The 24,277-nt window shown below is 41.1% G+C and overlaps 2 protein-coding genes across 3 annotated transcripts in view; one reads left to right on the forward strand and one right to left on the reverse strand.

Moving 5' to 3' along the window:
* The window catches only part of PPAT (phosphoribosyl pyrophosphate amidotransferase), a 77,613-nt gene that overhangs the window by 4,335 nt on the left and 49,001 nt on the right, over positions 1-24,277 (reverse strand). The window contains exons 1-10 of one of the 2 annotated variants that reach the window (XM_060278809.1): positions 14,698-15,098; positions 11,624-11,690; positions 9,371-9,577; positions 8,005-8,117; positions 7,129-7,274; positions 5,376-5,448; positions 2,980-3,131; positions 1,525-1,652; positions 753-974; positions 61-181 (exon numbers count right to left, since the gene is read on the reverse strand). In XM_060278809.1, the coding sequence (XP_060134792.1) occupies positions 61-181; positions 753-974; positions 1,525-1,652; positions 2,980-3,131; positions 5,376-5,448; positions 7,129-7,274; positions 8,005-8,117; positions 9,371-9,574 (1,159 nt within the window). In that variant the 5' untranslated portion in view covers positions 9,575-9,577; positions 11,624-11,690; positions 14,698-15,098. Of the gene's footprint in view, positions 1-60; positions 182-752; positions 975-1,524; positions 1,653-2,979; positions 3,132-5,375; positions 5,449-7,128; positions 7,275-8,004; positions 8,118-9,370; positions 9,578-11,623; positions 11,691-14,697; positions 15,099-24,277 lie in introns of those variants that run through there. The other variant, XM_035112602.2, reaches the window with a different exon arrangement.
* The window catches only part of PAICS (phosphoribosylaminoimidazole carboxylase and phosphoribosylaminoimidazolesuccinocarboxamide synthase), a 72,453-nt gene continuing 63,407 nt past the window's right edge, over positions 15,232-24,277 (forward strand). Inside the window, exon 1 of the mRNA XM_060278813.1 lies at positions 15,232-15,477. Within this exon, the coding sequence (XP_060134796.1) occupies positions 15,354-15,477 (124 nt within the window). The 5' untranslated portion in view covers positions 15,232-15,353. The remainder of the gene's footprint in view (positions 15,478-24,277) is intronic.

The raw sequence follows: 24,277 nt of genomic DNA on the forward strand, positions 1-24,277 counted from the left end.
GAGTGTCCATGTTTCTATGTATAACCTTTACTGACAATGATTGAAAATGTAATGTTTTACCTATGTAGTTGGCTAGGTCATGAAATTCGGGCTTATTGGCAATGAGTTCTTCTTTTGTTGGAATGTTTATTCCCATGTAACAAGGAAATCTTATTGGAGGCGAAGCTACACGAACATGCACCTAGGGAGAAAGGGGGGGGGGAATTCTATTATGATATTGACAGGGTTTCAATTATGCAATTCGTTCGTATTATTACCATTATTTATGTAATTTCTATACTGCCCTTCATCCGAAGATCACACGGTGATTTACAATACAAAAACACAAAATGCATATCTTAATAACCAACAAAAACAATACCCCCTTCACCACCCACAATTCCAACAGGCAGCACCAGCAAAATTCAAAGTCACTACAAGGAGGAGAGAGGGCTGATTGGTTGGCAACAGAGCCAATAAATTTGGGTTTGCTCTTAGGAGAGAAGCAGAGTACTACCTCCTCCTCCACCTCAATCAAGACACTTGAGAGACTATTATAGGGTTACCAGAAGTCCCCAGTTCCCGGGGACAGTCCCCGGATTCACCAATCTGTCCCTGGACAAAATCTGTACCCGGAATGTCCCCGGATTTTAATTAATGTCCCCTGATTTATGCCTGGGGAATTCCAGCGGGGCAACATGGTGGGCGCCATTGCAGCTAGCAGCACCGGAGGTCCCGGCCTTCCTCAAAAACCGACAGCAATACTTTCTTACCTCTTTAGCACCAGATTCTCTCAGTAGTTTAATTATGGGTGAAATGGTGTTGCCTCGTACAATAGAATCGTCAATAAGGACAACACGCTTCCCTCTGAAGTTGTCTGACAGGACTCCAAATTTTTTGGCCACTCCAAGCTGCCTTAGCCTCATGTTTGGCTGAATAAAAGTTCTTCCTACATATCTGTTTTTGCACAGTACTTCAATGTATGGTAGTCCACACTAGAAAAAAAAGAGAGAATGTAAAAGTCAAAGTACCATCTAAAGTGGCTAAGATAAATTATCCATCAACATTCCTTTTCTTTTCTATACACAAAAGAGTTGACTAAGTGGGAAGAGTTCAACTACAACAGCCAAATAAACTTATGCAATCTCTTGGAGAAAACGTGAACTTCATTGGTGTTTGGGGAATTTCTTTGGAAAATGGTAAAAAGCTAGTAATTCACACAGGGTTGGGGGTGAGGGGTTGCAGTAATATTTTTATCTGTTGAATTTTATTTGCATGTGTATTTATAGTCTATGTTAATGTTGTTTTGTTGTTTTTAAAAGTAATTCGTTAGTTTGATGTATTTATCTTTTTATTGTAAGCTGGCTTGAACTGCACTCAGGAAGGCAAGATCGAAACTTTTAGTGCTAGAAGATAAACACCTGCATTTAAAATGTTTTGTGTTACAAGTTGGTATTATGTCAATTAAATTTTTTAAATAAAAAAGCGTATTCCTACAACAAAAATATGAGATTTCAGATTAAGGAGAAGAATCAGGCACATTACCTTTTGAGCATATCCAAGAGCTGCTGGTGTTGCAGATTCTGGGACTGTGCTAACCAAATCAGCTTCCACTGGGGCTTCAATCGCAAGCTGTTGGCCGCATCTCCTCCGTACAGAATAGACCATTTGACCTGTGGAGAATGAGAAAAAACTTGCATTAGTTCTGTACAGTTTTGATTCCAGCATCTTCAACTGATTTTTTTCCCCGACTGCCTTTAAAAATCCAAGACAAGAGTAAAAGTTTAAATCCAGTGTCATGGACTGGTTGGATGGAGAGGAATGATAGGAGGAGCCAGCAGGGAAGAAGGCTCAGAGCCCGGGAAGTGGTAGTGGAGCGACAATGAGGGGTCAGAGGGAGAAGACTGGGAGGAAGTATCAGAAGCCGGAGAAGTAACAGGGCTTTTTGGGGGGGGGTGGGGGGAGTCTGTGGCAGAGAGAAACCCAGAATCAGAGGCAGAAGAGGGAGGCCAAAAGGCAGAGATGAGTCTGGCTAGTGAAGAGGCATGGGTGTCTCCCCCTCCTGCTGTGACAGGCTCCCCTCACCCCTGGTCTCCCAGAACCAGGAGAGGCGCAAAAAGGGCAGAGGAGAAGCTAGCTTCATGCAGGCACAGTCTCAGATTGCTTGGGGAAAACCTTTGAGACTTTGGCAGCTGTGGTGAGGGAGGAACTTTCTTTCTCAGCAACTGCTTCATGGAGGCAAGACCTGCCAGAGATTAGTTGCTGTGCTCAATAGGCCTGACGTTCCTGTGCAGATCTTGTTTTTGCTAATAGTCATCTCCAACTTGCTTGGTGTGATTTACTGCTGCCTCCCTCCTGTTACCCAATCTCTTCAGCATTTGCTTTGTTAACAAGGACCATTTCTTTCCTTTTACTGAAATGATTTTTTTTAACGAAACAAAGAAAGCAACATTCAAAGAAAAAGTAGGGTGCATGGGGGAGATGTGTGTGACCATAGATATTGTAAGGAGAAATACACCGCTCATTATGATGCTCCACAAACTAACCAAATAGTCTCCTCTATTTTATCTTTTTAAAAAAACGTATCGTGGAAATGGGCAACCAGGCCACTGGCCCAGTAAATCCTTTTCAACCCAGCTACCCACCCACAAAGTACCACAATATAGCTTCTGGTACTACACTGAAAAAACCCCTTATTTATTTATTATTTAAACTAGCAGAAAATCATGAAGATTCTTTTACTGTCCCTGTATAGAACCTGTAAGGAAAGCTCTCAGCTCTCCAAGTAACCCTACTCTGCTCCCTACAGATGCCGAAGACCTAACTAGATTTCACAATACATTAAACATAGCCATAAAATCGATCTTGTGAGACTTTCCTAATGTACCCTCAATTGTTGAAAAAAATTGTCCAATGCTTTTGTGAATCTTGATTCAAATATGCGGGTATAATTTTCATCAAACTAAAAGTATGACTGATAAACCAAATTTCATAGCTTACCTTCAAAGATGCTGTCAGGCCTCGCAAAATACACGTATTCAAAAATGCAGAATGCTGATGGGTCTCCCGCAGGTCTTGGCACAACATCCAATGTCTGGACATCATTTCTGGATATCTTCACAATCTCTCCAGGCATGACCTCACGGTAATATCTGGAAAATAAAGTTAGATATTATAAATCTTCATAAAACTGATATTTAGAAACACTGCAATTGTAAGAGCATTAGTTATTATAGATACTGTGCCTTCGGGTTGGAAAAACCTGGGGGCATGTGCATTCCTTTGTGGCTGACAAAATCACAATAATTTTGTGCGTGCAACTATTTCACAGACATATTAAATAAGTTCAGAATGTGATCTAGAACTAAGATTTTGGAAAATCTCATTTGAAAAATTCAGTTTTCAGTCCTTTTGTAGCTGTGAAGACAATGTTTTCAAGCAGTACTGGCTGAAATCTCAGTTGCAAGAAAATGACTGACACTGTCCATTTGAGCTTAATTGGGCTTACTCTGAAGTATATGTGCATAAGATTACACAATGAGATTTCTAGAGGTTAGAGGCAGGCCTTTAGTATACTTCCTTTTCTCCTTTTCTAGGAGATATTGACCAAGAAAACTAGAACAAATGTGATCAATCTGGAAAATGTATATAGAACACCAAAGTCAGCTTTCTTGGTGAAGAATTTTATTTAGCCCAGATGGTACAGATATGTAGCTATAATTAACATTTACTGTGATTTAGAGGAAAAAGCAATTGCAATACTCCAAATGTTGATCTCAGAGAGTAAAACAAAAACCAGAGTTTCACAAAATAGTTTTGTTAACCAAGCAAAAGTCGAATATTAAAAGTTGACTAATACACGTGCAAACTGAAAGACATTGGTTTGGCTCACATGCAGTGCCAAACCATTGTTTTATGTTGTTTGAATGCACACAGTGTGATCACTCCTTTCTCTTACTTTGTGTTGCAGCCAACCACTAACCTATGAGGGTTTTTTTGCTGCCATCCAACCAGGTTTGCAAATCACAATGTGAAACTGATTTGGAAGATAAATGCAACCCACAGCTGGACGTCTGGTTGTAAAGCTTGTTACAAACCGGAAATAACGAATTCAGCTGACATGAGAGAGAAGGAGGGAGTTGGCGACAGTAAGGCTCAGTTATGTAACACTACTTATGTTTAGTGCCATATGTGAACTGACTGAAAGTGTCAAAATGTCATTGGAAAATAGTGGCATTATTAAATCAGTTTTTATCTTCTTTGATAATCTATTTATAGCTGCCACCTTCATGCTTGCCTGATGGCAGACTTGTCAAATATATTGTCAGTTCCTATTAGACTAATAGTTCATAATGGAATTAAACATGTCTGCCATTTTCTAAAATCTGGCAACAAACAGGTGCCTTAACAGGGAAACTCCAGGTATCCACAGGCTTCTTTTTGTGAAATATTGGTTTCCCCCTTTTTACTCTTTGTGGGCAGAAGTTACCTACTACATGACACAGAAGATAGAATTCCCAGATCAAGTTTTCTTCCCACTGCTGTAATGTGTCACTTAGTGTGTGTTATGATGTCATGCATTTTTCTGCATCCATTCCACCTGTAGGCTAGTGGAGGCAGAGAAACATGCAACTTGAGAAGTCATTTTGGAAGTGTTGTTACTTATTATAAAGGATCAAGGGAAGAATTCAAGATTGTTTACCAGCAATCTCATGTTTCCGGCAATGTGCAGTTTCTCCGCAAATGGAAAAGATACCTAGCGAAATCTAAATGGCCTTTGCCTTTTTTCACAAACTGCTGGTCATTATTCTGCACGTCATTAACAAACTATTTTTTTTGTCATTTTCTCTTCCCAAATTCTAGAGACACATTTTGTTGCTATCCTTAGAAGTCTGAGGAGGGAGGGAGGGAGGGAGATTCCATGCCTCTTTGAACACAAAAACGTGATGATTGTTTTGTTTATGTAACATACTTATACAAAAACATGAAAACAAAAAATGAATAATTAGCTGGCTAATAGTTGGTCGTCAAAGATCACTTGTCAGTGTTTTATCTTCTAAATATAGATGGTGTACAATTCAGCTCCCTTCAAAGCAATGGGTCATTGACTTCAATGGAAGTTTAATTTTCAGACCAACAATACCTTTTCTTCAAGTTGTTGTAGTACAAAATAGCAGAAATAATCTGGTTTGACTTCATGTGTAAGGAAACACAGAACCACAGAACTGTAGAGTTGGAAGGGACCATGAGGGTCATCTAGTCCAACCCCCTGCAACGCAGGAATCTTTTGCCCAACGTGAGGCTCCAACCCACGACTCTGAGATTAAGAGTCTCATGCACTTCCAACTATGTAACAAACTATGTAACATATGTAACTATGTAACAAACGAACTTACTCTGCTCCAATAGATAAAAAGCTACACGATTCTGAAGAAACTACCCATCCTTCAGTTTCAGCATTAGGTTTCCCTGTAATAGAGTTTAAAACAGTAATAACAGCATTTATTTAAAAAAACTCCTTCTAATTGATTTTTTTTTGTCAAAGGAAAAGTAATACAGAGTTGCAGAATAAACAAACAACAGTAGAACAGTGTACCAACTTAACTCTATTACTAGGTCTGTTGCAAATGCTCGTTAGCTTTCTCAAACAACAGTCAAATATAATACTGCTGATAATTTATCAATGCAGCATCTTAAAGTATTATTCCAATGGTGACATTGCTTGTAAAACATCTTATCAGACTGATGGCCAACCACGAGTGATATGAACGTGAAACTCAGTCATGCATTCAACAGTAATTTTGTTTGTTAAAAACTATACTGGTGTTTGCTACAGCATATATTTATTGTGAAGGACAGAAATGCATCCCTAAACAGGCAGTGGAGCTGTCTGTGAAAGTATGGCTGGCACAACCATAGCTAATCAGCACATGACAACTGTCTGTTTAGGAATTAATATTTCCTTCACATTTTTCATGGTTACTGCAAGATGCAACACAGGATGTAATTGCAGCAAACACAACTGCTATGTAAAGAGTGAAATTGCTGCAACATAATAACACAAGTTAGTGGCTGATCTAGGTACCAAAAGATGTCCCAATTAGAATTAATCTTTATAGTGTTTCTGAAGATGTACCGATACCTATGAAACTAGACACACATTCTTGTTGTATTTATTGGTTGCCTATATGTTGTTCCCAATATCTCAGGTGTTATGGATGAATAATAACATTATTACCCAGAATTTAGCATTTTATTTCAGGTATATATTATATAAAATTTCATGATGCAATCACAAGCGAACTGAGCCAGAAACTTAAGCAGAAGAAACAAAATATTTCCTCCATTCTACCATTTACTTTTTGAAATATGGCAACCCTAGTTATTTGATACTTTTATTAGGCTTTTATCACTGTTACTTAAGACTGCATCAGTGTAACTAGAACGCTATTTTCTCCGGCGTTATGTATTTTTTCCACTTTATGTTTCCTCTTTTCATGTAGGATTACTGTTCTTCCACTAAATCCAATGTTTATCTATGTAGTTGAACATTAAAAGCATAAAGAGTACAAGTGGTAAGTGTTTCAAAATGAACATTGATGCAGTTAACTCAAAGCATAGCTCACATACCGTATGAACATATCAAATAGATGATGGTGATATACAGGTGAAACTCGGAAAATTAGAATATCGTCGGAAAGTGCACTTATTTCAGTAATGCAACTTATTATTATTATTTCTTTTAATTTTTACAAATGCTTTCTTTTGGAAATTCCACAGTAATAAAACAAATAGTTACAATAATACAGAAATAAACATCGCTGTTACATTTCATTAATTACATTCCATTTATAATTGACCCGCCTAACGACAAATAATTACAGTTACAACAAATAAAGGCTTGACATATCTTGCTTTGCATGTCATGCATCTATCTCATATATTGGTTTCACCTTTTAAATTGCGTTACTGAAATAAAAGCACTTTCCGACGATATTCTAATTTTCCGAATTTCATCTGTATTTATTTATACTCTACTTTTTTCCCTAACAAGAACTTGGTGCAGCTTAGAGATTTAAATAACAACAACAATTACCCCAGCCACTCTGGGCAGCTTCCAACAAATTAAAACACAATATGAAGTCTTACCTTTTCCACTAATATCACCTACTGGAACAAGACGGCCAATACAGAGTGGACGGTTCCCATAGGGATCACGAACAGCATAAATGATGTCTTTATGCATCATCAGAAGCGAGTATGAAGTGGGTGTTTCATTCATCAGATTTTTTATCCTGAAACATGAGAGCTCTTTTAATACACAGTGGTACCTCAGGTTACAAACACCTTGGGTTACAGACTCTGACCCAGAAGTAGTACCTCGGGTTAAGAACTTTGCCCCAGGATGAGAACAGAAATCGCGCGCTGGTGGCGTGGCACCAGCGGGAGGCCCCATTAGCTAAAGTGGTACCTCAGGTTAAGAACAGTTTCAGGTTAAGAACGGACCTCCGGAACGAATTAAGTTCGTAACCAGAGATACCACTGTACAGTGGTACCTCGGTTTACAAACACAATTGGTTCTGTACTTAACCTGAAGCGTACTTAACCTGAAGCGAACTTTCCCATTGAAAGTAATGGAAAGTGGATTAATCCGTTCCAGACGGTCCGTGGAGTACTTAAACTGAAGTGTACTTAACCTGAAATGAACTTTCCCATTGAAAGTAATGGAAAGTGGATGAATCTGTTCCAGACGGGTCCGCGGAGTACTCAACCTGAAGCGTACTTAACCCAAGGTATGAGTGTAATTGGTTCCGGAAGTCCGTACTTAACCTGAAGCGTACTTAACCTGAAGCAAACTTTCCCATTGAAAGTAATGAAAAGTGGATTAATCAGTTCCAGACGGGTCTGCGGAGTACTTAAACTGAAAATACTCGAACCGAGGCGTACCTAAACCAAGGTATGACTGTACTCCTTTTGCTTAGTGCTGCTTATTTCACTTATTTCCCTTCAAACCAATTGCTTTACCTTGCTACCCAATCTGGGGAGTCGTCATTCTCCAAAGGGGGCGTGAATGCCAGCAGCTGAGTGATCAATTCGCTGTCAGAACTGGTAGACAGTCCCACTCCGTGGCGCATTAGCTATTAAACAAAGGACCAAAATGCAGCATTAATCAAGTATATGCAACTCTCGTATTATCTGTAGAAGAAACACACATGACTACAATTCCCATCATCCCTGACCACTAGTCCTGTTAGCTAGGGATCATGGGAGTTGTAGGCCAAAACATCTGGAGGGCCGCAGTTTGGGGATGTCTGCTGTAAACCATGGGTAGGCAAACTAAGGCCCGGATCTGGCCCAATCGCCTTCTAAATCCGGCCCACGGACAGTCCGGGAATCATGTATTTTTACATGAGTAGAATGTGTCCTTTTATTTAGAATGCATCTCTGGGTTATTTGTGGGGCATAGGAATTCATTCATTTCCCCAAAAAAATATAGTCCAGGCCCCCACAAAGTCTGAGGGACAGGGGACTGGCCCCCTGCTGAAAATATTTGCTGACGCCTGCAGTATAAACTGTTATGCTTATATATCACAAATTGTGCATATGGTAGAGGATGAACTACAAGAGGATAAGAAATCAACTGAAGGGCAAATAAAATACAACTAAGGATCTGGTACATTGCAGAAGGGGAAGGATAGGTGTTCAAAATTAGCAATGTGGCTTCGTGGCACTTGCCTGGGATCTGTGGCTGATCTCAATATCATGAAAACAGTTGTGCACATTTATGCTTACCATCCTAATGATTTGTTATTTTGACTATTTTCCTACCGTCAAATATAACAAAGACCTGGTTATGTGCCACTTATAAATGCAAATTTACTATCATGTTCTGCTTCTTCATGCTTAGAATCCTGAATCCTGGGCCAGCCTCCCCCAACCTGGTGCCCTCCAGATGTTGTTGGACTACATGTCCCATCCTCAGGGCTGCCCAAGACCTTTTGGTGCCTGAGGCGAACCACAAAATGGTGCACCCCCCCTCCCACTAGGGAAGAAGGGATGAGTGAAGATCTATATCAGGAACAAGAGGGGAATAAAGATCTACAACGGAATCCGCTGCCCTGTGGATCCTGCCCACCGAGGCAGTCACCTAACCTTGCCTCATGAGTGGGCCGGCCCTGCCCATCCTTCTAAACCAGTGATGGCCAAACTTGGACCTCTAGCTGTTTTGGGACTACAATTCCCATCATTCCTGACCACTGGTCCTGTTAGCTAGGGATGATGGGAGTTGTAGTCCTAAAACAGCTGGAGGGCCAAGTTTGGCCATCACTGGTCTAAAGCAATAGCCATAAGAGCTGTAGACCAAAAGAACTACAGGTTGGGGAATTTGTACCTTTCTTCTCAAACGTGCAGCATTTGTCAGCTCCCCATTGTGGGCTACAGCAATCTTCCCATGCAGAGTTTCCACAACAAATGGTTGACAGTTATCCAAGACAGAGACTCCGGAGGTAGAGTATCTTGTGTGGCCAATTCCAAGATTTGAAATGTACAGCTTCTTCAGACTGTCTTCGCTGAACACATGATTAACCAGACCCATCCCCTGCGAAACAAGAATGGGAAATGATTACATGCTCTTAAGAGCAAATTCCAATACTGCCCAAAATATTTTAGCAAGCTAAAATTAATCCACATGTGCACGCACACATAAACAAGCTCCTGTCCCCAAACTTCCAGACTGAAGATGACTCGAAAACTTCAATTGGCCCAAAATCCAGCAGCCAGATTGCTGGCTGGGTTTCCCTTCACATTTCGTATAAGCCCTGTTTGAAAACAGCTGCATGGATTGCCAGTTATTTCCCTGGCCCAATTCAAGGTGCTCATGTTAGCGTTTAAAGCCCTAAAAAGATTCAGGCCCCAAATGTCTGAAAGACCACCCCCTTTCCTACAGACCCCCTGGGGATCGTAGGAGGGTGCCTCTTGGTTGTTCCACTACCCTCAGAAGCTTAGGATGTGGCAGCCTTTCCGTGGCAGCCCCTAAGTTGTGGAACTCCCTTTCCACAGAGGTGCATCTAGCACAATATTGGGAAGCAGGTGGTACTGTGGTCTAAACCACTGAGCCTCTTGGGCTTGCTGATTGGAAGATCGGCAGTTTGAATTCGTGTGGCGGTGTGAGCTCCCGTTGCTCTGTCCCAGCTTCTGCCAACCTAGCAGTTCGAAAGCATATCAGTGCAAGTAGATAAATAGGTACCCCTATGGCGGGAAGGTAAATTGCATTTTCGTGTGCTCTGGTTTCCATCACGGAAAGCTGTCTGTGGACAAACGCCCGCTCCCTTGGCCTGAAAAGCAAGGTGGGCACTGCACCCCATAGTCACCTTTGACTGGTCTTAACAGTCCAGGGGTCATTTACCTTTACCTTTACCTGCATCTAGCACCTTCACTATACAGCAGGTGTAGGCAACCTAAGGCCCGGGTGCCGGATGCGGCCCAATTGCCTTCTCAATCCGGCCCACGGACGGTCCAGGAATCAGCGTGTTTTTACATGAGCAGAATGTGTCTTTTTATTTAAAAAGCGTCTCTGGGTTATTTGTGGGGCACAGGAATTCATTCTTCTTTTTCTTTTCAAAATACAATCCGGCCCACCACATGGTCTGACCGGCCCACGGCTGAAAAAGGTGGCTGACCCCTGCTATACAGCTTTCGGCAAATACTGAAGAGGCACCTCTTTTACCCTTGAGATGTATATATATATATTTTCGGACCCACCTTATTTTTGTAATTTCAAGTTGTTTCAAACAGTTTTAAATACTGTGTGATATTTTATATTAATATTAATGTTGTGTTTTAATTGTATGAAAGGCTAGTAATAAACTGTGGTAGTAGTAGTAGTAGTAACAACAACAAATTTTCATGTAATGATCATTTGGCACTTGGAATAGGTAAACAAAGTTACGCTATTGTGGTGTAGTGGCAATAGCTTTGGTTTGTAAACCACTGCCTGGCCTTGGGCAAATCACTGTCTATCCGAACTGGCTTTCAAACCGCTTGGCTTCATGCTAGGATCTCCAGCATAAGGAGTTGGGGTGGGGGCAGTGGCCTCATATTCAATCGCTGTGTGCTTAACAGCAGCTTGATCTGCAGAAATAAACAGGTCAAGCTTTTTAAGGTAGGGATAAAATTGAACTGAGAAAGTTGGCAACCCTACTTTATCCATCTCATCTTCCCTGCATTATCACAGAGCACAGGTACTGTATAATATAATTTGGCAAGACTGCATTTCTTCTAACGGTTTAGTGACTCCATACACATGGTGATCTGGCCCAAAAAATTGGGTACATGTGATGATGTATACCTTTTGCTCACTTTCCCTGCTCCTCTTTCAGGAAAACTGTTGTGTTTGAAGTAGCATGTTGTGATGCTATTTACAATACACAATTTATAACTTAGATACTGGAAACTCATATTCAAAACCTTGTTCAGCTATGCAGCTTCTGCGAGGTTTACCTCAGGTATATATGCAGCGAATGGTTTTTCAGCTTCTCAGCATTATTTTTAATATCTCAGAGTCTGAAACGGAAGGTTTCTACGTGTGAAAGCCACACCTTCTCTTAACTATATAAACAAACAGTAAACAAGCTTCCCAGATTACCTTGTGTAGTTTAAATGAATGGGCTGACTCGCCATCACTTGTCACAATCCCAGCACTCTCTTGGCCTCTAGGAGAAAAGCAAAAGCAGATGATGGCACCACAATGGCATTTATATACTCACAGCCAACATATTATCCAAGGGTGGATTCCTATGTAGCCAAAACAGCACCATCCATACACAATATGGAAGTACTGTATCAAAATGCCTAGAGAACATATTTGTATGCAAACAAGCAAATAACCTTAAAGGGGAAGAGGGGAATCCTACGGCAAGAGAACCCCCATCCTCCTGAATTTCACCTTCCCTCATCAACCACCAAATCCGGGTACAAGGCTCTGGTTCCAGAAAAGAAGTATTTAGGGTGGAGACACAAAGAAACGCAAAATCTTACAAACATGTTCAGTGTGATAGCGGGTACGTAATATGCTTTTGTTTTTAATTTAATTTGTATTTGTTTTTGTCGACACTAATACACTTTCTTGTCTATATTGCACTGCACTGTATTGTGTTTTTCTAAGGATGAAGAAGTGTGGTGGCATTTCTAAAAAGGAATTGCAGGGCTGTGAACTTAGGCGTAGCCAGGATTTTTGTTAGGCAGGGTAGGCCTTTTGTTGGGGGGGGGGCAGAACCTCCGTTACCTATGTATTTTTGTTTATTTTTATTGATGGGGGGACAGCTGCCCCCCCGACTATGCCCATGGCTGTGAAGATTTTACTTCCCAAGGTGTACCCACATTTTTAGTCCTAGTCTTCCCTTCTGGGAAGGTTCCGCAGAATTTTGAGACAATCGGAACAGCCTGCCAAACCTGTTTGCCAGATGTGAGAGCGGCACATACCATAGGCAGTGGTCCCTCTTTTTAGACAGCCCCTGGGCTCTCCGAAAAAGTAAAATAAAAATCTTTTCTCTCCAGACTGTAGCTCAGCGATGGGGAACCTGTGTCCCTCCAGATGTTACAGGACTATAGTAGGGTTGCCATACATCTGAAAATTTCCCAGACATATCTCAAACACTGCAGTCGGCAGTGGCGTCTGGGCGGAAAATCCACAAAATGCCCAGTAAAATCTGTACGCATGGCAGCCCATGTTGGCAATGTCATTTTCTGACAATTATCCATAAAATTTCTGTCTGGATTTTCACTGTTTGGAATATGGCAACCCTAGACTATAGCTCCTATCATCCCTTGCCATTGGTCACACTGGCTGCAGCCAGTAGGAACTGGAGCCCAACCAATATCGGGACTCGAGTTTCCCCACCCCTGTCGTAGCTGTCAGTTGGTCACTGTGTTTTCCACCGAGGCCATAAAGGCTGCCAAACCCACCAAGCACCTGGCTTCCGCAAAAGAATTGTGGGAACCAGGCAGAGGGCCTTCTCGGTAGTGGCACCCGCCCTGTGGAATGTCCTCCCACCAGATGTCAAGGAAATAAACAACTACCTATATCTTACTTTTAGAAGACATCTGAAGGCAGCCCTGTTTAGGGAAGTTTTTAATGTTTGGTGTTTTATTGTGTTTTTAATATCCTGTTGGAAGCCGCCCAGAGAGGCTGGGGAGGCCCGGTCAGATGAGTGGGGTATAAAGTAATAAATTGTTGTTGTTGTTGTTGTTGTTGTTGCCTGCATTCATTGACGTTTTCACTGTCTGACAACAAGGCATCCCCTTCTTTACCAGTGCTGACTCAAGATGTTTTGCCCCATGGAACACAGTCCAAATCCCCCATCCCAGGTAGGGAAACCATATTAAATATTGCAAGAAAACCATTTAGGCAACGATTCCTGTCTTCATCTATCACCCCACTCTTCAAGGTATAGCCTGAAGCAGGTCACTTTCTCTTGCTGGACTTTATGTACAACCCAACGGGAAATGCTTTCACCCATCACAAACCCACAGTGCCAGATTTGCAAAAGCACAAAGAATCTTAAGGGGGGGATGGAATCCTAAGGCTGTGAGCGGTTCCCCCACACAGGGTGCCAAGCAATGGGGGAGCAAAATTGAGACAATCCATAATCGAGAAGATCCATTTTGGGGCGCCAAATTTTGGCCTTTGCTCGGGGTGACAGATCACCAAAGTGTGTCCCCTAGAAACCTTTTGTGCATTTGCAAGGACATAAAATATTCAAGGGGGGGGGTTGTCTAAGACGTTCTTGGACCCCAAAGATCCCATACATGTGCCATTCTCAGGAACAGATGAGAATATTTGGAAACAACAAACCATACCACAGAAATATCACCTATAATCATAGCTGCCAAGTTATCCCTTTTTTTCAGGGATTTTCCATTATGCTGAATAGGCTTCCTCGCAAGAAAAGGGAAAACTTGGCAGCTATGCCTATAATCAGCATCGGCAACATGCAACTGGCTTTATTGAAGCTTTGTTTAAATTGCTCGCGTGTGCATGTTGACGATTAAGTGGGAGAAAACAAACTTTACTGCAAAATACTGTATCTACATGGAGCAATGGTGACAGGAATGCATAACAATAAAATGAAGAGCTGTTTAAAGTAGTTTTAATTATATACAACCAACATTTATGGGCTGGATATAGGCATAACCATAGCTAGAGCAGGTCTGTGGAAATTCATGAAACTCAGGTTCGTCATGATCAGCTTAAGTTCCACTGATTTTAATGGGTCAACTCTAAGTGTGACCAAGTCTGAATTCAATACAATATGTATTTTTATTTCGTTATTTTTGAGAAAAACCAAAGCTTTGATTTGGAAAAGACAAATCTACTTTTCTGGACAATAAAATAGTCTAATATGGTTTCTCCGAGACTAATTTGTTCTTTTTTTTTGTTGTTGCTCATTTTTGTGCATTGTTGGTAAACTCAAATAAATGCCACCCACATGAAATTATTACCAATACCTTTAAATCTTCAAAACATAAACTACAACCATTCTGTTTGCTACGAATCACAAAATGCCTAAACATGTGGATACTGAATTTACTTAAAACTGCTAAATTTGCAGTTAGACTAGATCAATCCACTGTACGTATAAGCATGCCAGATTGTGAATCGCAGGCTTATGGCAGCGATCCTAATCAACTTGAACATACTCTGAAATCAAAGGCACCTACTTGCTAGCAAGTATTACAGCACAAGGGTCCAAAGCTATTGCAATTCAGTCTGCAGCATATATTTAGAGCCTCAATTTTCATTTCAAAGCAGCGACTACATTTTAAAGCACTGCGCACAACAAGGGTTAAAGAATGCATTTTGTCAAGCAGAAAACAGCTTATTCTGAGTGCCAATTATTAACATACTTTGCAATCATTTGTGCCTGAGCTGCTTTATTTCCCTGCGTCTAATAAGGAACCTGCTTATTTGGCAGTTTCTCAAGTTACTCCCCTCAGGCAGCTTGAGCCAGTAAAACTAGATCCTTTCATCTCTGTGGAGCTTACTGACAACCAGCCGTCTGGTTTCCTAGGAAACAAAATCTTGGCTAGAAATAGTGAATCATTTCCAGGTCACTTTCAACATGGAGAGTGGAGCAGGAAGGCACTGGACTGAGGAGGAGGTTAAAGCCTTGTTAAGCGTCTGGTCAGAAAAAAACATCAGAAAGCAACTCCATGGAACACTAAGGAATAAAGGAATATTTATTTACATTGCTAAAAGGCTACAGGAGCTGGGGATCTGCAGAGACTGGAAGCAATGTCGTGCAAAGTATAAAAACCTGAAATATGAATATAGGACAGTTAAATATGCCCACAACTCAGGAGATGCTACAAAGACCATGAAGTTTTTTCACGAATTGGATGCCATATTGCAACATGAACCTGTCACACAGTTAACAGAGGAAGAAGACGGCAGGTGTTCAGCAAATGACATCATAAATGGCACCAGGGAGAACAATGAAGGTAAAAAAGAAAAGAAAAAGAAAATTGTTTCTGTATTATCTTTACCTGAAATACATTAAGAGGCTGCTAGGGTTCAATCCCCACTTTGCACCACAGATGGCACAGTTGGAAGAACAAACTGACTTAATGCACTCTCTCCTTATCTGTGTGTGTGTATGTGTGTGAAGGGGGGGGGGAGGACGGTTCTGCTCACCAGCGTTTCTATAAATACATAAGCCTGATGGTAGTTAAACCAGCTGCTGGAGCTAGCTAGACTGATGAGGCTGTTATGAAAAATGTACCCCAAAATGCGTTGCCTTTTAAGAAGGACAGACGCGGGTCGGAAGCTCCAAAAATTGCACTAAGTTCAGCTCCGCCGGGAAAATGACAGAGACCACACAATGCTGTCAGGAAAAACAAACTGATCCCTTTATTGCAGAATGCAAAACTACAGCTGTAGGGTCCCTGCCTCTGGAAAGAAGGAAGGAACCCGGGAAATGGTAAGGACCCCCTATATACCCTCCTGTTCCTGCATGGAAATCTCTGGACTGCGAGGGAGGGGGAGACAAGGGCGGTGGGTGGGAGATCGGATTAGCTGGGTGCGGAGATGACTTTTCCTTTCAGATGGAGAGATGTCAATCTCTCTTCTCCTGTCGTTGATGGTACTCCCCTTTGTTTTGACAGGTGGGCAATCCTTCGAGATGGGCGCAGGAGTGGAGCGATTTCCTGACGATTTCCATGAGGTGATTTTCATCCGGCAGGTGTTTTCCTTGAGGCCGCGGAAAGATGGACTATGGCATGTTTAATTTGAATAAAGTTGTCAAGCTAATCTTTCTATTGTCTGTGTCTTCCTTCGTTGGGTATGGGACGGTGATGGGGAGGTTTCAGGGGGGCTTGGGGTCAGAGAAGGGTTGCACAGAAAATAAGTATGGAAAACATTTCTAATACATCCTGACGTATACAGTTCTAAAATATAAAACAGTGATTTTCTAATACAAAGAGATACTAACAAACCTATTTTCTAATACAGAGGAACACTAGTCTAATTAATCAAGAGTAATACTGAGGTTGTGGTTAGGTTCTTAGGCATATAGGGAGGGACGCCTTTCAAGGGATATAAGGGGTTTCTCACATTTAAGGCACATAAGGCCAGCAGACATATAATCACAAGAAGCAAGCGTATAATCACGAGAAGGTAAAAGTTCATAGCAAGTTTGTATAAGGTTTGTATAAAATGGTAAGGCTGTATAAAAATGGGCTGCGTTACTTGGTGGAGTTTATGATAATTGTCTGTGATAATTGTCTAGGCGAGGGTTGCATATGCTTGTCCTTAGGCGAAGGGGAAATGCAGATGTCTAGGCAAGGGTTGCATATGCTTGTCCTTAGGCGAAGGGGAAATGCAGAGTTTATATTGGATTTTAGGAGGTGTTTGAATATGTTAATCCCTGCGGAGGGGGTGCGGGTCTCTGGAGGGAAGGAGAGCCAAGCTGTGGCGGCGAAATGGTGGTGCGAAGGACTCTGGGTAGCCGTAGCTGTCAAGCTGTGGTTACCCCTCTCTGTTCATTAATAATGGTGTCCTGCAACCCCCCCAATATGATTTTATAACAGTGTCCCCTCTCTGAGGCAATATTGTTGTGTAACAACCAATCATTGCCTCATATAATCGACAGTGACGTATTCTCCATTTCACTGTATGCAGCAGTATTCTAGCACTTATGGGAAAAACAAGTGGTCTATGCTTTACATTTACCAGAAGATCCACCAATATTGACTGGAAAGTGTAGTTTGTTTGTTTGTTTTTACCTTTTTGTGTGTTGTCAGGTGTCAAAGCTAGCTCTCCTCTGGTCTCACACCTCCATCATGGCACAGCAGCAACAATCCCTGGTGAATCCCCTTAGGGCTTTCATATCGACCATGTCACCTGGCACTCACCATAGCTGCCACAGGTTTGGACATGTCATGAGAGAGATGCCTTTGCCTTGGGCTTTCTATGGGATTTTTTTATTATAGGCTCTGGTCTTGCACTGTAGTAGGGAGTTGCTCAGTTACTCTTAAAGGGAGAAAGCTACTTGCACCTTGGATTCACTTGCCCAATTAGAACTGACCCAATTATAATTTATACAGCCCCATAAAAACCATTCTGAAAAGGGCACATGTCCAAATTGGTCAATTTAATTCTATAAGGAATCATTCCAGGTAAATCAAGGCATATACACCTTCTTGTATCTGCTGGTTTCATGAATCCTGAAACTGCTTCTTGGTAAAAAGAAGGCTGGCACACTACAAAGTGCCAGGTGAGATAAGGAAATGTGGTCATAAATGGATCTAAATCTCAACAATGGACTATGCAATAGCCTGATCTTTTAGAAAACATGAGTCCTCCATTGGGCGAGTCCTCCATTGGGTGTATAAGGAATAATACCACCATTGGGTGCATAAGGAATGTTACACTATACAATAACTTACTATACATAAAACATGAAAGCAATTACACACAAAAATGCCCCCCCCCTTGTGGAAATAACATATACTTGTCAGACATAGGTCAAGGTTTCTGCAGAATATCACGTAACATAAAACATAATTATATATCAGTTGCACAGTCTTGAGGGCACAGTCTAAAATAAAAAAAGAAATATCCTTGTAACTCATTCCCCCCCTTGTCCGTCCCATTTGACACATTTCAGCATTCCTACATAATAACACATAATGCATAAAACCTTCACATTGTTAGGTCTACACCATTTGTATATCTTGAGGCAATTGGGTGAACTTGAGATAATTCTTGCTGCTTTTGCATGTATTTCCAACCTTGGGCACAAGGGCTTTTCTTGTCTGCCTTTGAGTCACTGGGAGGAAGTTAACAGCACTTCTAAACCTTGCTGAAACATTATAGCTAAGAGATAAAATGCCCTTCATAATTCAATTACTTAGTTTCTCAAGTCTTTTATGGGAATAAATTGTTGTGGCCACTGTGATGCATTGGCAGGTTGGTAAGGTGGTGAGGGGATGGTATTAGCATTTGATTTCCTGTAAAACATCCTTTTGAAAATAGGCCTGTAGGGGGTTGGGGCCTGAAGATATAATTAGTTAATAATAAAGGGGAAAATATTCTATAAAGTTCTTCTTGGGAAGCTGGAAATAATATGTGATCATAGTTAAGCATTTTATTCATTTAAATATTATTATCATTCATATTTAATTACTGCTGTTATTGTCTACTCAGTCTGTTTAATTTACTTCACCTAGTTTGGCTGTGGAGGACAACAATTTTGTTAATTAGGACACAATTGATAAGTTATTAACATTTTCCATGTGTGGTTCTGAATTCTCTTTGAGGTTCGCGTATCCTGTTTGAAAGGGATTATTATTACTATTATTATTTACAGGAAAGAATGACTTAGATGCTACATTCGTATGTACAGGAAGAAAAAGTAGAAATAGAAAAAATGCATAAATAAAAACAAAATGATATTTAGATTACCACTCAAACAACAATTTTTTTTTTTTTTAAGAAGGACTTGACACAAAAATCTCAGATTAAAAAAAAATTATTATCAAATAATATGAAGACATTATAAAGACCACACAGGTTAATATTGGCATTCCACGTGATGGACTGATGGACATGCCCCAAAATATAACAAAACAAAACACTGACATATGAGGAACCAAAATAAATAAATAAATGCTAAAACACACAATTTCTAATAATGAGCATCTCAAATGAAAATAAAGAGTAGCAATCTAAAGTTGTACAAGTATGGTTAGATTAATTTCATAGACATAATGGAAAAACTGATTTAATAAATGGAAGCAGATTATTTGTAAGCTAAAGAGAAGCGTCAAAGCCAAAGAGAAATAATAAAAGAGGAAAAAGGAAATTACTGTTTGTATCTCTTCACTTCCCCCCCCTTTTTTTTTTGCTGTGGGAGAAAGGAAAAAATAAACACTTGTTACTGGAGTTTAGTCTTCTTAAAGGTTCACATATCCTTTAGAAATGTTCTTCCTGGGAAAGCTGTGAGAATAATTTTTGCATGTTAGGTTGGAACTTTGCAAGGGGGGAGGTTATGCAGGAGTTAATGCTTGGGGTGAAATGCAAATGCGAGATAAGTATCTGAAGGTGCTTCCTGAATACCCATTGGAAAGGGGGAGCAGACCCTTGGTTTGCATAGTCTGGAGTTTTTTCTAAGCCCTTGACTAAAATCACAATCAGTATCCTGTTGAAAGGGGAAACAAACAACAACAAAAAGTACTCAAGCGATGATGAAAGTACTCAAGCGATGAACTCAAAGTGGGAGTGCTGAGATATTTACCTCTGGAAAGAATTTTGCATATTAGATTTGGAATGATGGTCCAACACTTGACCCTTTTGTTTTCTCAAGTGACCCCCTGGAGTCAAAGACACATAAGGAAATTTAAACAAATTTTCCCCTGCATGGCACAGGCCCTTCAGCATTTGGTTGCTGTTTTTGTTTTGTTTTGTTTTTAACCTCCTTTTTCTCTCTATTTTTCTCTTCAAGCTGGCATAGCCTCTGTGCATGTACAAAGTTCATGATTCAGAAATCCATTGTACCACTTGAAAGTGTTGCTGGTGTTGGCTAAATTACCATTTGAATAGAGGAAGGGAAGGGTGAATAGGTTAGATTTTACACAGAAACCCAACAATTTACACTTCCACCAAACCAGCAACAAAAAGTGGTCAAATTAAATTATTTTTGGTCAGTTTAAATCCATTTCTATAGCTTTTGTGTCCTGCGATATTTCTGACACCTCTTACTTCCTGTTCCTTGCTGCTTAGGAAGCAGGCTTATAAATCTTAAACTTTAAATATATAAAACTTCAACATCCAGACAACCCAATATTTTCACAGACAACCCAACCCAATACTTTCACAAGAAAGCTGCAATAAAAGTTTGGTCAAATTAAACTCCTTAATGAAGTCATGGCACTAATTAGCCATGTTTACTGTACTATATAAACATCTCATACCCCAGGCAAAATAAATCTTGATTTGCCCCCTTTATCTACAGGGTTCGGGGTGAATTCGTAATTGCAAATGTTTTCGTTTGTTTTTAATTAATTTATTACAGCCATGGCAGACTAAATTCTCTGCCCCCTTATCTATGGGCAATATGGCCAGAGCAGACTTAATGATATTCAACATTCTTACTCATCTCGGCCTCACCATCTTCCAGACTAATTCTTCTGGCCTTTATTTACAGGGATGGTCAAGGCTCATTCTGCTTGATTATGAATTTGTATGTGCTTGAACTGTTGGCTGGAGTTTTGCAGTTAAAAAATAGCCGACAATATGGTGGGGGGGGGAAAAACACCAGACATTCATTTCCAATGTATGATATACCATCTCTACCTCTTTCTAAGTGGCACCTCAAACTCTTCATGCCAAACTTTAAAAAATCTGTCTTTCCATCCTTCTCCACCAAAGAGTAAAGCTTGACAGAATTCAGGCCATTTCACTAAGCCACCAGAGTTTAAACTCACTTTTCAGTGCTTGAGTAATCTAGTCCACCCCTTCTGAAATATGGGGATCTCAACACTATCACCGCCCTTAGGATACACATACATTTGAGTACAGATGCCTGACTGGGAAGGAAACACGGGCTATGCCCTATCACGGAAGCACACGTGTGTACTAAGGGAAAAATAAGGAAGGGGAAGATTAAAAGTACCAACGTTATATAGAAGCCTTAGCAAATCTTAAGATTGGATAAAGATTGGGAAATGTTCAAGACTTTCATATGTGCTTAAACTTTAAACCTTAATAGAGAAAGTGATAAAAACTTATATAATCACTCCATAAAAACAACAATGACACTCTTGTTCCAACTCTGAAAACCAATAATCTTTCCTTGCCAGAAAGCAGAGCTGGGCTGAATTTCAACCCATCACCACATCAGACACATTGCCTTTCACATAGCTCTAAAATGGAAGTTAGAAGGGACCCTGAGGTCATTTAGTCTAACCCTCTAAGATACAGGATTCACAAGATTTGAATGAAAATACCAACTTTATACAGAACCCTTTAGCAGATGAGTTTTTTTCCTTAAGAGACTGATATCAGGAGCCCGACAATAACCCTTCTGTCCAACACAATCAAAGTTAAAACTAGACTCAGATAGACAATTCCTGGCTATGGAAGCTCTACTTTTGACAAACAAATCACCTTTATAGGAATAGCTGTTCAATTTTCCTTTAGTCAATATTCCTCTAGTCACTTGGAGAAAGACTCCCCTTTGTAGCCTCTCTCAATAACAACATTTGCACACCTCATTCTCATATTTATCATGTTTAAGATTGATTGGTTCAACATTGTTTCTTTATACTAGAAATTTAAAACAAGTTGGCAGTTTTAACTATGCACACTTAAGAAGGCAGTCTATGGATGTTGTGGCCAATCTAAACACAACCCCACAATATTTCTAAACATTGAGTACATCTCTTATCCACTTATAGCTGGAGTTTATGAAGTGAATATTTTCAAGTTTCGAAATTTTTTCAAAGCATTGAGCAAGCATTTTCAAAGTTACAACTCTTTATTTTCCTTCATCCTGCCCCTCTTTTCTGTTGAAAAATGGGTAGGTACACACACACACACCTCTTTATACTTTTGGAGAGAGAAAAAAAAACCTTCTACAGCCTCTTTAAAACAAACCTTTACACACTACTTCCACTCTTTTTAATATTTGCCATGTTTTTGGGTTGATCAAGCCCTTACATAAAAATTATTTAAGCAAGCTTGCATTTTGTTTTGGTTTTTTTCTTGTTTTAGACCCTGAAACATTTCTTAAATACAATTGGAGGCGTTTATCAGAGTTCAGACGGGAAGTAAGCTCTCCTTGGGCTTATTTCTCCCCTGAAGCCTGCAGAGTTGTCTCTTTGGACAGGGGTGCACCCATTTTTTTTTATTTTTATTTTTTGCCCTGGTCAGTCTCCGAAGGGGCACTTGCGCAAGTTCTAGCCCTGGGCGGTCTCCGACGGGGCCTTGGGGTCTCTCGGGGTTCACGGGACTCCTGGGGAACCTGGGGCACGTCTAAGGAAAGTGGACTGACTCCGATAGGAAAGTGGACCGACTCCGATAGGAAAGTGGGTTTGGGAAGGTTTGCTAAAGGGCTCTCTAAGGGAAAATGGGGTTTGGAAAGTCTCCTTAGGAAAACGTTCTAGGAAAGTGGACACACTCCGAGGAGGACTCCTTATTCCCACCCACAATTTAATAGTGCCACAGCAATCTCCCTGCCTCTTGCTCTCTAGACTCAGGTCCTACTGAACGCTTGCCTACGCAATGCCAGATCGGACCTGAGGAAATGCAAAGTAGGAAGAGGGAACGGGCGCACTTGCAATCTCTGGTCATGGGTCATACCTAACAAAAGGTCGCCATGGCAGAGGGGCGTCTTCACCCGGGATAGCTAAGCGAGAGAAGGGAGAGTTGCCAAGGCTCGCTATCTGGGCAAAACTCCGACGGACAACAAGCCTTGGGGAGGAAAAGGGCAGCCGCAAAACCTTCCAGCCTGGGCAGACTCCGACGGGCTTTGGGTTTTTTGGCTATGAAAAATAGGAAAGAGTTTGATTGCTGTGACAATTCCCACCCCGAAAAGCCAATTTCCCTATTGATACTCACGTCGCAGCGCGCTGCCTTCTTTTCCTGAAGCTTGGTCACCTCGCAACAATCAGGAGAAGAAAAATCTTGTAAAATCAACCCCCACGGCCGTCTGGATCCTGTTTGTTTTCCCTGTGTGGTCCCGCTAAGGATCCCAGTTAGGCCAGAACTCCAGGGACAGTCGGGGAAGGGGATCCCCCCTGCAAATGGCTGGGTGCGCTTGGGCTCCCCAACCACGGCGCCCCAAGAGTACGGCTAAACGGAGTCTCCTGCCCTGGCTCGCCATATTGTTATGAAAAATGTACCCCAAAATGCGTTGCCTTTTAAGAAGGACAGACGCGGGTCGGAAGCTCCAAAAATTGCACTAAGTTCAGCTCCGCCGGGAAAATGACAGAGACCACACAATGCTGTCAGGAAAAACAAACTGATCCCTTTATTGCAGAATGCAAAACTACAGCTGTAGGGTCCCTGCCTCTGGAAAGAAGGAAGGAACCCGGGAAATGGTAAGGACCCCCTATATACCCTCCTGTTCCTGCATGGAAATCTCTGGACTGCGAGGGAGGGGGAGACAAGGGCGGTGGGTGGGAGATCGGATTAGCTGGGTGCGGAGATGACTTTTCCTTTCAGATGGAGAGATGTCAATCTCTCTTCTCCTGTCGTTGATGGTACTCCCCTTTGTTTTGACAGGTGGGCAATCCTTCGAGATGGGCGCAGGAGTGGAGCGATTTCCTGACGATTTCCATGAGGTGATTTTCATCCGGCAGGTGTTTTCCTTGAGGCCGCGGAAAGATGGACTATGGCATGTTTAATTTGAATAAAGTTGTCAAGCTAATCTTTCTATTGTCTGTGTCTTCCTTCGTTGGGTATGGGACGGTGATGGGGAGGTTTCAGGGGGGCTTGGGGTCAGAGAAGGGTTGCACAGAAAATAAGTATGGAAAACATTTCTAATACATCCTGACGTATACAGTTCTAAAATATAAAACAGTGATTTTCTAATACAAAGAGATACTAACAAACCTATTTTCTAATACAGAGGAACACTAGTCTAATTAATCAAGAGTAATACTGAGGTTGTGGTTAGGTTCTTAGGCATATAGGGAGGGACGCCTTTCAAGGGATATAAGGGGTTTCTCACATTTAAGGCACATAAGGCCAGCAGACATATAATCACAAGAAGCAAGCGTATAATCACGAGAAGGTAAA

Source organism: Zootoca vivipara, chromosome 9, assembly GCF_963506605.1.
Source record: "Zootoca vivipara chromosome 9, rZooViv1.1, whole genome shotgun sequence".
NCBI classification, from domain to species: Eukaryota; Metazoa; Chordata; class Lepidosauria; order Squamata; family Lacertidae; genus Zootoca; species Zootoca vivipara.